The sequence below is a fragment of the Heterodontus francisci genome, chromosome 24 (genome assembly GCF_036365525.1).
Source record: "Heterodontus francisci isolate sHetFra1 chromosome 24, sHetFra1.hap1, whole genome shotgun sequence".
In the NCBI taxonomy this organism is placed as follows: Eukaryota; Metazoa; Chordata; class Chondrichthyes; order Heterodontiformes; family Heterodontidae; genus Heterodontus; species Heterodontus francisci.
The window spans coordinates 46,731,942-46,746,976 of record NC_090394.1 but is presented as its reverse complement, the minus strand read 5'-3'; the positions used below and the strand labels follow the sequence as shown (position 1 = coordinate 46,746,976).

Genomic DNA, 15,035 nt, shown 5'->3' with positions numbered 1-15,035 from the left:
CTCTATAATAAATATTATTCACCACCTGTATCGTTCTACAAAATCTGTTCATGCCATATTTATAGACGCAGGTCAAAAAAGTTATAGTTCGCAAAGACGCAAACAAGGAAAAAGGTATCAATGGAGTATATTTGTCCTTTAGATAAACCTACTCCCATTTCTTGATCTGATAAGGAGTAGGTTTAGTAAGTACATATTAATTTGATATCATTTTCTGCTTATTTACCAACAATTGTTCATTCATGCAAAATACAAGTTAGATGTAATAAAAACAGAAAAATGCTTGAAATATTCAGCAGGTCAGGCAGCATCTGTGGACAGAAAAGCAAAGTTAGCATTTCAGGTCTGCGACCTTTCATCAGAACTGGCAAAGGTTAGAAAAGAATTAGGTTTAAGCAAGTGAAATGGGGGGGGGGGGGGGGGTTAGTGATGGGGAAGAGAACAAAAGGGAAGTTGTTGATAGGGCAGACGGCAGGAGATATTAAATAACAAAGCTGTCATGGGACAAAGGCAAAGAGTGTGTTAATGCTTGTGATGAAAGACAAAGCATTAGTCCAGAGACAGTGTTGATGGCAGAGTAATCAGCAGCACTATCCACATGAAAAAACAGTCACATGGTTAAAAAATAAAAATAATAGAAAAAAAGGCCACTCATGCTCTGAAATTGTTGAACTCAAGGTCGAGTCCGCGAGGCTGTAGAGTGCCTGATCGAAAGATCAGGTGCTGCTCCTCAAGCTTGCGTTGATGTTCACTGGAACACTGCAGCAGGCCAAGGACAGAAGTGTGGGCATGAAAGCAGGGGGGGTGTATTTTAATGGCAAGCAGCCGGAAGCTCGGGGTCATGCTTGCAGACTGAGTGAAGGTGTTCCGCAAAGCAGTCACCCAATCTGCGTTTGGTCTCCCCAATGTAGAGGTGACCACATTGTGAGCAGCGAATACAGTAGACTAAATTGAAGGACATACAAGTAAATCACTGCTTCACCTGGAAGGAGTGTTTTGGGCCTTGGATGGTGAGGAAAGAGGAGGTAAAAGGGCAGGTATCACACCTTTTGCGATTGCAAGAGAAGGTGCCGTGGGAAGGGGAAGAAGTGTCAGGGGTGATGGAGGAGTGGACCAGGGTGTCACGGAGGGAACAATCCCTTCAGAATGTTGGCAGGGGACAGGAAGAGAAGATTTATTTGGTGGTGGCATCACGCTAGATTTGGTGGAAATGGCAGAGGATGATCCTGTGGATGTGGAGGCTGGTGGGGTGGAAAATGAGGACAAGAGGAACCCTGTCGCGGTTGTGGGAGGGAGGGGAAGGGGTGAGGGCAGAAGTGCAGGAAATAAGTCAGACTTGGTTGAGGGCCCTGTCAACCACAGTGGGGGAGAATCCTCAGTCGAGGAAAAAGTAAGACATGTCAGAAGCGCTGCTGTGGAAGGTTGCATCACCAGAACAGATGCGTCAGAGACGGAGAAACTGAGAGAATGGGATGGAGACCTGACAGGAAACGGAGTGTAAGGAAGTGTAGTGAAGGCAGCCATGGGAGTCGGTGGGCTTATAATGAATATTAGTAGACTGCCTATCCCCAGAGATGGAGACAGAGAAGGTGAGGAAAGGAAGGGAAATGTTGGAGATGGACCATGTAAAGATGAGAGAAGGGTGGAAATTGGAAGCATAGTTGATGAAATTTTCTAGTTCGGGGCGAGAGCAGGAAATGGCACCGATACAGTCATCAATGCACCTGAATAAAGAGTTGGGGGAGGGTTCTGAGTAGGACTGGAATAAGGAATGTTTGACATATCCCACAAAAAGACAGGCATAACTAGGACCCATGCGGGTACCCAAAGCAACATCTTTTATTTGAAGGAAGTGAGTAGAGTTGAAGTTGGGTGTAGCCTCCTTTATTTCTTATATCTTCTTAGAAACTGCAAGCAGAAATTGTTCTACCCACCATATTCCTTCTGGACGCCAGCTGTGTAGTTTAATTTTTCAGATTTCTTGCTACCACATACAACAATATTGATCCAGCATTTCAAGGCATTCTTTTATAACATCAGTGTGAAAAGTCTCAGTGTAAGTATCTTATGAGGGTCGTTTGCATGAGTGAAAGAATTTCCAGAAGGTTTGATGTTCTGATTATTCCGGACGGGGTGAATTTACACTGCAGCTGATGGTCAAAGAACGGGAGCTGCAGTTCAACTTCCAGACTGGCAGAAGTGTATTTATGCTGCTGGGGGGCTCCTCCCTGGCCGGAACAGCAATGTTTTTCCCAGGAGAGACCTGTGCATGAACCTATATCCAAGCACAGCCATAGTTCTTCCTAATAGTTAAAACCGTAATTGTTTAGAAAGCAGGAAGGAGACAATCCCAGCTCATTAATTATTTAAAATGCGGTTAAGTGAGTTTACAAAGTGTCGAGGGAGTCCATCAGATTTGACACCACAGTAGGCTTACAATTCATGTGATTTTAAACCAAACCAATCTCAGACTATACCTTCCAGGGAGACAGACTCACTCTGCCCTTATGCTAGGTTTACACTGCAAGTTTAACATTGGTTGATCAGAAATCATCCTGCATAGATGCTAAATGTGTGGAGTAAATGCAGCTTTAAACATATGAGCCTATGTACTACTACTGGTGTTGTTTTTGATAATAGCATGGAAATGCTTAATACAATTTCAGAGACTTTGCCTGCCATTTGAACAGAGATATTAAACTATATAATATAAATATCTTGGCACTTTTATAGAATAGCATACAAAGTAATGTCATATGAACATGTTCAATATCAACATTGAAATGACATAAAATGCTTTCTAGGCTATTGTGTTGTGGATTTGCTTCAGTTAGTTCAGCACTTTCTTTTCAGGCCAGTCAATAATCACAATTCCTCGATTTATAAGGGTTGAATTTTCGGGCCCCTCCCCACCGAGGTTGGAAACAGAGGAGGGGGGAGCCCGAAAATTACGAGACCGGCCGGCATGCTGGCTCCATGACCCCATTCTTGAGGTTGGCAATTTTGGTTGGTTAAGAGCCTTGTTAAAGATAGGTAATGGAGGCCAACTGGGATTTTCCAGTTGGCCTCCAGTTTCCCAATGCGGGTGGTCAGATCAACTGCCTGGAGGCAGGCACACAGTAGCAGGCTGGGGTGCCAGCACTCTTGGCAGGCCTACAGGCCTTTCCTGCCCCGCTGTGTTAGGGTACAGCCAAAGGCCACCCTGTAGAGGGATTGCCCCTAACCACCCCTCCTCCTCACCCCCAAAGTGGTGGCCTGTCTGTTTTTTTTCATGAAATCTTTTTAAAAGTGGCTGAGAAGGCACCTTCTTGTTGAAGTGCCCTCCCAATTACTTACCTTGTACAGCAGCCGAGTGCGTCTCTGAAGCGGGAGGGCCTCTGATAGGCCGTCCAGCGTCGAGAACCCGCTCACCACCCTTTATTGGACAGGGAACCCATCTCCATGTTAATTCGGGGCTCAACCAAGTGAAAATCTTCAATTTAATCAGTTTCCCACCAGAGGCGGGTTCAGGAACCGAAAACAGTTCCAACTCCTATTTCCCGCCTCTCTGGGGAAAATCAAGCCCTAAGATTATCGTCAGCACTCACAGAACAAAAATGTTGCACATGTTAACATCATCATGCTCAGAACAAAACAACAAAGTGGTTGTGGTAGATATTGATAAATGGTTTCTCACACGAAAAAGAGACCATTGGGACCACCGTGCAATTATAAAGAACAAAAATGAAACACAGAGTGATACTTTAATATTTACTAATTACATAATTAGTGAGTAAACCAATGTGAAAAAAATAACAATTACACTCTCTGGTGAATCATGTGATGTTATCATTATGCTTTGTTGATACCACAGTCAGTGATTACGCATTTCTTAAATGGCAGTGTGGAATCTTTTCCAACTGTCACTAACGCTCCTCTTACAAGACTCCATCTGTGAAAAAGCACTGTCCTGACAGTGTGCGTCACTCATTTATTTTTACATCCAAACAGTAGTTGGAATATATTGTAAAATGTAACAGATGTTCTGATGGAATGGGGCGGATGGCCATGTCAAGGCTTTCAGCACTGCTATTGATCAGAGGTTTCCAATGCAGAATCGATGTGTAATTTTTTGATAGCATTTCATTTTTACTATATTAAAGGACCAAAAATAAAGCTTTCCAGAGATCAGAGCTCAACAGAGGATTTTAATAACAGGCCACTTAAGGGCCTCAATTGGCCTCTGGGCAGGAAGACTGTCTTTGGCCTTTCCTGCCCCCGACTCAATTGCATTGCAATGGGAGGTTGACGGGCCCTCCATCCCTCCCGTCGCAATTCTAAGGGCCCCACCCCCACCCCTGCCCTGCCTCCTAGCCCGTTTCCGGGGGACCCATTAAATCCAGCCCAAGTGTGTGGCTGCAATAGGCACTCCAAGTTGCAGAGAAAACTAGCACAACCAGTGTTCACAATCCATTTCACCAGGCCACATGTTAAATTTACTTACCAGTACAAGTCAAGCAGCCACAAGGTATTCAGGCCAATATGGAACCAGTGTGACTTTCACATAATTTGGTAATCATCACAACACTTCATTGGTTTCTGTGTGAACTTTAGCTTTTGTACAAGTGTAATATGTGCCTTATGATATAACATGCAGAACTTACATCCAAGAAATTTGATGGCACTGTCCCTCCTTTACAGTTCTTTTCTACTGGCCTTTCCTTCCAAATGGCAGGTGACGTGTGGATGCTCATTCTGCATTGAAAGTGTGCTGCCTGCCTTATTGGTAAAGGCTCCTGCATATATGAAAATAAGGGATCTCACACCTGTTTGAGGCCCCCAATGCAAAATCTGAGAGCTGCATTCAGGAATACATGGCCTACATGCAGGCGCAAATTGGTTTTGCCAATAACCATAACATTTCAATGCTATACTTCAGTGGCCTGCACATGTGAGGTCCATCAAAGAACATTGCCTCATTTACTGCGGTCAGTATTCTCAAACACTTGGCAACCAAATCAGTGGGTCTTAAAGGAATCACTGGAGGCTGCCTCTGGAAAGGTAACTTCTAATTTTATTTAATCTATGTTATTGTAGAGCCAGGAGGCGTGTTCAGCGTGCACAACACTGGGATCATGTCCAACTCGGGTGCAATCCAATTTATATGCCTAAGTCTCTGTTAAGGAAAGAATGAAAGAGATCGACAAAGAAAAAATTATAAATGTTTACTTGCATTTATCTAGTGTCTTGTCAAATCATCAGTATGTTCCAAAGTGCTTCACAACCAATGAATTTTTGAAATACAGTTACAGCTTTATATGTAGCAACCAATTTTCAAATCGCAAGATTTCACAACAGCATAAGAATAAATACGCAGTTTAATATGTTTTTGGTGATGTTAATTGAGGGAGTTCAACCTGGGCACCAGCACATTCTTCACCCTCTTAAAGCAACATCTCTACAGCGAGCTCTTCACATTGACCTCTGGTTAAGGGGGCATTAACCTGTCATCTTGCACGATTGCTGCCCAGCCCCTCTAACAGCAATTATTTTCATGTACAACCAGAAAACCCTTGCCTTCATTTTATCAGGCTGATACCCCCACATCTCTTACTTCTGCTCTCCCAGGATACTTGACACACAATCCTTAACTGCTTGCCTTTTCCTCACTTACTCTACTTTCTTGCAAGAGAATATGGAGCACATCTTCCACCTAACGGGGGCATTCCCACCTTTAAACTCCTCATACCCTTTGAGGAAAAGGCAATGGAGCCCATGGGGAAAAATTCTGATCTTGCCATGAAAGATGGTGAGGTGATCAGCATAACACCAATGCCAGGTTAATGAGCTACACTGTTACCCTGGCATCCCTGTGGGCAGCACACAAACAGGATACATTAGAAGTATAGCAGCAGGAAACTCAGAGGTGCAGGACCACTGACCTACATTATGATAGATGTTAATGAGGTCATTTGCCAGGTAGATCATAGGATGGGCCAAAGCATGAAGCATCCTTGGTGAAGCGCTTTAATGGCAGAAATGGATGGAAATGGCTTCTCTGCTGCTTATATAATGCTAATGCACAGAAAACTGTGGGGTCATTCACCCTCTATGTTTAATGTCTCACCTGGAAATTAGCACCTCCAACAATATAGCACTTCCTCAGGGTTCACTGCAGTTTCACACGAGATTATGTACTGAAATCCATAGTGGGGCTTAAACACATGAATAATTAATTTCTACAGCAATCACCTGCTGTAACTTTGGCAGACGATCAACGGAAAACCAGGCGAAGTGCCATTTTTGGGTTTCGCCGGGGTTTCTGCTGAGGTTTCGGCGGAAAATTGGGAGCACTCCTGCAAGCCAAACTGATGTGCCGTATAAAACACTCTCAGGTTAACATGCCCTTTGTAACTCTGTTTTTATGGTTCACAAAAACAGCATTTTTTTGTAATGTCAATTATATGTTTTAGTAAAAATTAAATTATGTCACTTTCTTGCTATTCAGAAGAGAGCTGTCCCTCATTCCCTGTAAAGAAATCTGAGCGAGTCACTAAAGGCTGTTGTTAATGTGCTGACTATAGCTTTGATAGTTTTATATTTCTTTTACTGAAAACAATGTGAGTGAGTTTTGCCTTATTTATTTTATTTATTTATTTCGAGATACAGCACTGAAACAGGCCCTTCGGCCTACCGAGTCTGTGCCGACCAACAACCACCCATTTATACTAACCCTACAGTAATCCCATATTCCCTACCACCTACCTACACTAGGGGCAATTTATAACAGCCAATTTAACTATCACCTGCAAGTCTTTTGGCTGTGGGAGGAAACCGGAGCACCCAGTGAAAACCCACGCGGTCACAGGGAGAACTTGCAAACTCCGCACAGGCCGTACCCAGAATCGAACCCCGGTCCCTGGAGCTGTGAGGCTGCGGTGCTAGCCACTGCACCACTGTGTCGCTTCTAAATACATTTCACAATATCATTTGAAAGAGAGGCTATAAAGCTAGAGTTTGAAGTCTGATAGTTTTACTTGCATCTGTGTTTTCACATTACCAAAGTCAAGAGGTTGATATAGGAAAAGCCTACCCAATCAGCAGTAGTCCAGATCTGAAAGAAAGCAATGCTTTGTGGTGAAAAATATACAATTAAAAATACTCCCTATTTATATCTGTACTATAATAATGGATGTTCAGAGTAAGTAGTAGATAGTCTGAAATTTTATGTCAGTTTGGTGTCTTCATGCAGTTTAACTTCAGATACAAGACTCTGTCAGTGACAGAAACCAGCTGTACATCAGTTTGAGCAGCTACTTTATTGTGCAAGGTCTAAAAATGTCCATTTTTTCCTTTACTCATTTGTCATAAATGAGTGTCCTTACTGTTAAAGGAGCCACTGAGAATACAGAACACTGAAGGAACACACCAAGATGGATGTGTATTGTTGGGGTGCAAATTTACAGGGGCATCATCTCCATATTCTGATCTGAGATTGTAGATCTCAGAAAAAATAAGACAAGGAAATACCCTATTTTTTTGTTGCTTAATTGAGGATGCACAGCTATTCATCAGCAACACAGTGGTACTGCCTTTTCTGATGAGTGCCCAAGGTAGTGCCAGATCAGTCATTATGGTGCAGTGTAAGAAAATGCAAAGTGCCAATGCAAGATGTGCTGTACAACCAGAGAATTACATTTATTGTTTCAAAAAGCAAGAAAATTGAAGTTTACTTGATAAAAATCCCCTCATGCTCACTGCACCATCAAACAAAGCTCTCAGTGAAAAATGGCATTGGAGAAAGGCCATAGTTACGTACTATGACCTTTGACCCAATGGACAAATGTCACTTGGCAGTATAATAACATTATTTATTTTCAGTAATCAAACAAATATATTGTAATTCAGCTGCATCTGGTAAGAGTTTAATAAGTTTACCAATAAATGTTAAGCTTGGAGCAAGATGGTTATACAATGCTTCGAAATAAATGACCAGTTTGCAATATTCAAAGTTCAATCTATTTAATCACTCATCCTGTTAACAGAGTTTAAATTAAAATGTACTATTATTAGAAAAATGCATTGTTGGTATATAAAGCACGACAGGCAAATGCTCTCCTAACAACATTCAGTGTGCTGAGAAATGAGAACACAAATGATTGTGGAAGATTTCCCTTTTGCTTCAGAATTACATGTACATCCTGTGCCTAGCTCAAGATTTCCATATAATGGGAGCAAATGGAATACTGGTCCATTGAATTTTACACCCAGGTCAGAATTCTGCTTGAATAAAGTACACATTTCTCTGGAGTCAGCTGTACAGGATTACTTTAACACACCTCGGCTCACGACGCACACTGTGATCCTTGACATGCTCCAGTCTTCTTTAGCAAAGCGTAGAATGTTCAGCTAAGTACTTTAAAGACAAGAAATAATTCCCAGAAAATGTGTGTGTCAACAAATAGCTTATCACACAATAAACCAGGACCTTTATGTCAGAGGGGAAGAGGCACACAAATATATAGTCACCTGAAAGAGAGTTTGAGCATTATGCTTGCAAGAGAATGATGAATTGCTCACAGCCAATGTCGAACATAGGATTTTAACTAATATTTCTTTTAGTAAGAGAGCAGCTTTGTAAAGATTCTGTACTCATTACCTTCCTTTAAGTATGATTTTTCTTTTATGTTATAGTGGCTGTGTGCACTGAGCTCAAAAACATTGTGTGCCATTTTAACAGTATTTCTCTGACTGAACACAACACAATTATTTAAGTAGAAATCTTTAAAACAGCCTGCAAAATACGTATATTTACTTCGTTCAAATGTTGTTACTTCTTAAATGATAATATCTCCTCAGGCTAATCTACACTGGCTGTGTTTAATAATTAAATGCCCTCAATCTCCCACTTCACATTCTTTAGCCTCTCAAAAGCATTCACCAGGGTTGATTTTCACTTCTTTTTCTGCAATAGGATATTCACACTACTCAAGGTAAAGGATGTTCACCAAAACACACATTAGCTATTTGTAAAAATGACATTCCTATTTACTGTAGCACACTTCAAACCTATTTGTGTTTCAGGTGTAATGCAGCAAAACATTATTTTTTTCCCCCTATATTGTTACGACTACCACAAATAGAAAATGTGACAGTGTTCTACAAAGTATAATCAAATGAATCAAAAATATTGCTAATTGGGGTTAAATTGGCTAATTCTCATTTCTGACCACAAACTATTAATCACCTAATGTTATTTGATCAAAATGCGAATGTTAAGTGCAAGAATAGGAGAAATTTTTAAATCAGTTGTTCAGCAAGCAATAGCAGAAAACTTGTCATATATTTTAAATATGATAAACTAACCATGATAATCAAATTTTAACCATGACTTTTAATACAGTTTTAAACTTAATTAAGGTATTATCTACTTTTTTATTTATTTTTCAAAATAACACATCTAGCTATGAATTGCACCCATTGATCTTAAAATAAAGAACATTCTGAATCATAACTAGCAGAATTAACAAGCTCAGCATGAATTATTTCCCATCATATGCTTTCCTCACTAGACTGGAGAAGTATGGAAGTTACTATTACTGAATACTGTTGATCGACTCTGAATACCAGCATAATAAAAAGGTTTGAATTACACAAAGAATATTCAAAAAGAATTTTAAAAAACATTCCTGGGAACTAGAAGTACATGAGAATGTTGTTGTTCAGAAACCAAGGGACTAAGAGTGAAAGGATCATTTATTTTGTATCCTTTGAGCACTGCAGCATTTTTGATCACATCTTAGAATAATAAATTATTAGACCTTTTATTTTCCTTTAGGCTGAATAGATAGAATATATTCCATGGGTTTTACACTCTCCTCCTGCGTTTTGCAATGACAGCATAATGTTTCTGGGGAATTTCATTTTACAGAGCAAGAGTAACTAGATCTGTGCAGAATCCATAAATGGGACAAAAGCAGAATACATGTTCAAAGTTACTAGTCTGTTTCATTTCATTTAATCAATCCAAACATAGGGGAATGCAGTGCAGATTGGAAACTTCACTGGGGCAATAGCTGTGAATATGCATTCCCTAAACTGGTTTGGTCATGACAGCACTCTGTAAAAATGGAGGCGACGAGTGTGCGACAGGGCCACAGGCTGTTCGTAACTAAGCCAACGTATGAACGGTGACAAAGTACATATCCAGCATTCATCTTATACCTGAACTTCTCAGGACTGTTCAAACAAATGAGGCTCTAGGCTTCAGGCAAAGCAAGACTGAAAACCTGGGTGGGTGGAACAAGCAGGCAGGACCAGTACTGAACATTTTGTATAAGTCTGCAATGCTTCCATTCTAACTAATTCTATGCCATATACCGGAATCATTAGTTTATGAAACATGTGCGCTGCACATAGTCTTGACAACCATAGGTACCAGTGCCTGCTAAATACTAATTGGCATTGCAGCAGCTTCTTTTACAACTAATAGCTAATTATTAGGTTGCATACTCTCAGTCCACCTGCTGTGTGCCAACAGCAGCTAGGTTTATGGCTGCACAGTTATATGTGTTTTAATATGTTTATACAGTAAGGTATATAATAGTTTATGAAATTAGAGCTGCATTAGACAAAACAGCATGACTTCTAATTGACAAGCAACCATGTATTAAAATCTACGAGGTGCTTACATTCCTCACGTTCACTTTGATTTCACACACTTCAGTCCTTCGTAGTGTAATTTAAGCCATTTACACATGACTTTACATAATCTAAACTATCGGTACCAAAGGTCATTGAGATTGTTAAAGAATTCTGGTTAACAACACAGGTCAAAGAACAAAAGCTAATCTGCTTCAACCTCCATCCACTCCAGGGCAGCAGGTGTCATTTAGCTGACTAAAAACATGAAAAGAATACGCCTGGATTCTACAACTGCTGCAATAACACAACACAGTGGCCAGTCAGCAGCCCGTTAACTCACTGTATACTTATAACTTTTTAATGAAGGTAGACTATTGATCCTGCTGGTTATGGAACTTACTAAACACAAATCTCAAATTTAAAAATATCACAACATACTTTTGTACACATATGCCATGCAAGTCTTTTTTGCTCATTTTTCTTCCCTAAATATATTTGCATTAACGTGGCTAAAGCACATGAAATACATTCCTATCAAAAAGCATGGAAAGAGATACTACCTACCCACAAATACATCATCATTTTGAATAGGGAATTAAGGCTCCAGCTGCGCAGTAAAGACTCCTCTCCTGGTTAAGAATTACTGCTACAAACTGAGGAGAGAGGATACAGTTCTTCTGTTTTCTGTCAGTCTTTACGGTCCTTTTTTCCTGCAAGCCTCTTCTTATTTCTTGGATAGATGCACACCAGCTCTCCTCCGTGTGAAGAAACTTGCTTCAGGCTGATTTTCTTTTCCCGCTCGTTCTCAATTTCTCTCTTGTTATCTTTTTCTGTTGAATGCCAAGCTTATTTGGGTACAATCCTTGGCGTGTCTCTTTAATGAGGAAGTCTGTGCACTGAAGCAGCCCACTATCCTGGTGCAGGCAGAAGTGAACAGGGTGACACCACTCTCAGAGTCAGCCTAATTGCAGCTCTGGGATCAGAAGCCCCCTCTGCAGGGAAAAAAGAGAAGGGTGCTCAGGACTCGAACAGGAATAGAGGCACACAGGTCAGTTCAAGCGCTGGAATGGCTCTGGCATTCAAACTATTACCATGTTTGCAAGGGACGCTGTCACCTGCTGGTAAGTCCCACACAACTCAAACTCAACACAAGGAAGCCACTACACCGAAGTATGGAGCATGTACTGCACACAGCTTTCCCTTTATCTCTCTGACTGTACACCAGATAAAGCCAGAAAGCAGTCAGGTCAAGGTCTTCCCCAATCTTATTACACCACCACCAAAGCATTCAAGGTATTTTTCTACAGCCACCTACTGACACGACTGTGCTATTGCTGCTGCTGCTGAAACTGCTGCTGAAACTGCTGCCTGTGAGTTGACTAGGAAACATACATTCACATGCATATTCAGACTGGTCACAAAAGGTAACATTTTCCTGAATAATTAAAATGCATTTGCTAAGTTGAAGAATCAGTCACGGCACCACGGCAGGTGGCAAATAGGTAGGGACCTGCTGGAAAGACCTTGAACAATACTCATCAAAAGTGGTAATGATAAAATGGGATTGAGAGGATACATTAAGATGCACACAGTTAGCAAACAGCAATCAAGCGACACTTAGAACTACCCACCTCCCAATAAAAGTGCTATCATGCATGACTTACAAAGTCAGATTTATGACAAGATACAAAGCACAATTCATTTTTGGTGGCAGATATACTGGGAGTGATAGGTGTCCTTGTAGAAACAAGTTAAAATTCTGAATTTAACATATAAAACATAATTTTTAGTAACCTCCAAAAGCTTTCAGCATGCAATAATACTATCTCCTGAAGTATTAGGATAATAACAACACAGCTTATTGTTCTAATCAAGTTGCAATCAGTTTATGCTGACACTACAAATAGACAGGCGGAGCATCACAACTTAAAAAGTGTTCTCATTTGGAGACAGGCTGCGAATCAGGAATATGACAATTTGCAAATTGCAATAGTTTTGCTTTCTTCCTCTGGTAATCAAAATGGATGATACACTATAAGAGAGTGAGACATATTGTGTTATATTTCACATTGTCACAAATCTGGGACAGTCAATTGTTCCCAATGAAAGTGCTTCAATTTCACCGATTGCATTTTGCTTCTATTACCGGTGTTATGACCAGGTGAGAATGGGGTCTAGGGGTTCCCTCTCAGCCTTTGCTTGGTTTGTCCGTAACAGGGTTTAATTTTTGAAAACACTTTGTTTTTAGCTCCCCCTCAGTGAATCCTTGTTCACTGCTCTCCAATTGTAAGGCAAAGACATCAACCAGACAGGTTTTCTTAGATTTAAACAAGAAAGGTTGAAGTTTATTGACCTCAAACTCTAATTCGGTTAACGACTACGAGTACACAACACAACCACGTTAGCATGCATATGCGATGAACACACACGCAGATAGAGACAGAAAAAGTAGAAAGAATAAAGAGCAAAAGTTTGACACAATAGCTGGGTGTATTTACAGTCCTTTGAGTTCAATGTGGAGTGTTTGGTTGCCGTAAGTCTTGCTGTCCGTTGGGGCCCAGTGCACACTTCAACTTGTTTCGATGTAAGAGTCTTTTCTCTCTTGAGGTTTAAGCCTCAAGTGGACCTGGAGGCTTGTGAGAATGTGAAAGAGAGCCAGCCAGGAGAGAGGCTGTCTTATTCCAGGTTCAGTTGCAATCTGCAGTCTGTCTTCAAACTGTCCTGTGTGGAGTCCAAAAAGCCTGGGCCAGCAGGTTAGTCATGTGACCAACCGGTTTAACCACTCCTGCGTTTGTGGATTCTCCATCTTAGCAGATACTGGAATGCAAGCTTTCTTATACCTTCAGTGTCTGGTGATGAAAATCCATTTGGGTTAATTGGATAAGGGAATGGTTGCTTTGTCTCTCCAAGCACTGTCTCTTAGTATGCAAATATCCTCCAGCCAAATGTCTGGTGATCTCTTTGAACAAGTCATTTCTTCACTCCAGCAACAGTTTAATATTAATGTTCATATGATGAAATTAATATGCCTCATTCCTGGCATTGGGGTCTTCATGGCACCAGAATGCAACATTTTTTAAGCAAACCAGTCAATCAGCTTCGCTCAGCTGGTAGTACTCTCATCTCTCAGTTGGAAAGTTGTGGGCTCGGGTCTCACTCAAGAACTCAAGTAGAAAAGTTGAACTGATACTTACGTGCAATACATTAGCTGGAGGTGCATCATTTGGATAAGGTGTTAAACTAAGGCCTCATCTGCCTGTTCAGATGGACATGAAAGATCCTAGAAGATTATTCAAAGTGCAAGGCATTCTCCTAATCCCCTGGCCAACATTCCTCCCCCAAACAACACCAAAAGCAGATTAATTTCAACATGTGGATCTTGTGATGCACACGTTGATTGTCACATTAGCCTAAATAGCAACTGTGCCATTGATTGGACGTGAAGTGCCTTGGGATATCTTAAAGATGTGATAAGGCACTTTATAAATGCAAGTGCTTTTATTTCTTTGCTAGATCTTCTCTGGTGCTGCTCGTGGGTAGTTCAGGACATGGGCTGGGAAAATGGAATGGCGGGTGAGGATGGAATACAAGGAGGCCAGCAGCCTAGCCAGCAGTGATGTATATAACTTTGATCAGGTCAGAGGATTCAGCGGAAAGTGGGAATTGGTGCACGAGCTGAGACTTGAAGCATGAATGGAGTGAGATTGTTTTCTTACTATTTGGCAACTGGGAACAGCAAAGTTGAGGTCGGGGGGCAGGGTTGCTGTGGTGGGGTGGGGTGGGTAGGCATTCCTGGGACTGAGATCCAATGTAAATCCTTACATTTTATTTTGCCCCTTTTATTTGCATTTCAATATCTGATTCATGAGTACCATATATATAATATACATTGTATCGTGGCATGTGTATATTATCATGTAAAGTACACCGTATACATTTTCTGCTACTAGTTCTATTATGTCATCTACATTCAGCTCCAAGATCACCATTATTTTTATTATCCTTTCACCAGTGTCACCATAGCTGCACTCCACACAAATAAAGAAACAAGAAAATAGAAAGAAAAATATGTTGTTCTTTCCTAACTTTAGATATAGACATTGGCCGAAATATTGTTGTGACAGGCAAACAACCTTCCATCGGTAGATTTGTCCTTATCCGCTAACTCTTCATGATATTTTGTGCTGCGTGTTACTGGAAGTGCGAGATAGAAATGGTGCAGCGGCTTCTGCAGGGTACCTGGGATCTGAGTGAAAAGGGCAAGCAACAGCATATCCACTTAAGCAATTCACAAGGATTGTGAAATTAACAGCGCAAGGTCTGAATAAGAAAGTGTAAGTTGAAATGTGTGAATTCAATTCCAAATCCGGTAGAGGAACAGAACTAAAGTGAGGGAAAGAAAGATTGGATTA

General features: G+C 40.9%; 1 protein-coding gene across 8 annotated transcripts in view; it reads right to left on the bottom strand.

Moving 5' to 3' along the window:
- rbfox1 (RNA binding fox-1 homolog 1) overlaps positions 1 to 15,035 on the bottom strand; it is a 1,351,350-nt gene that overhangs the window by 879,979 nt on the left and 456,336 nt on the right. For 3 of the 8 annotated variants that reach the window (XM_068056113.1, XM_068056112.1, XM_068056117.1), the window contains exon 1: positions 11,188 to 11,870. Coding sequence is in view for 1 of the 8 variants with exons in the window: in XM_068056119.1 (XP_067912220.1) it covers positions 11,188 to 11,205 (18 nt within the window). In the remaining 7 variants the exon portion in view is untranslated. Of the gene's footprint in view, positions 1 to 11,187; positions 11,872 to 15,035 lie in introns of those variants that run through there. The other 5 variants (XM_068056120.1, XM_068056119.1, XM_068056114.1 and 2 more) reach the window with 4 other exon arrangements.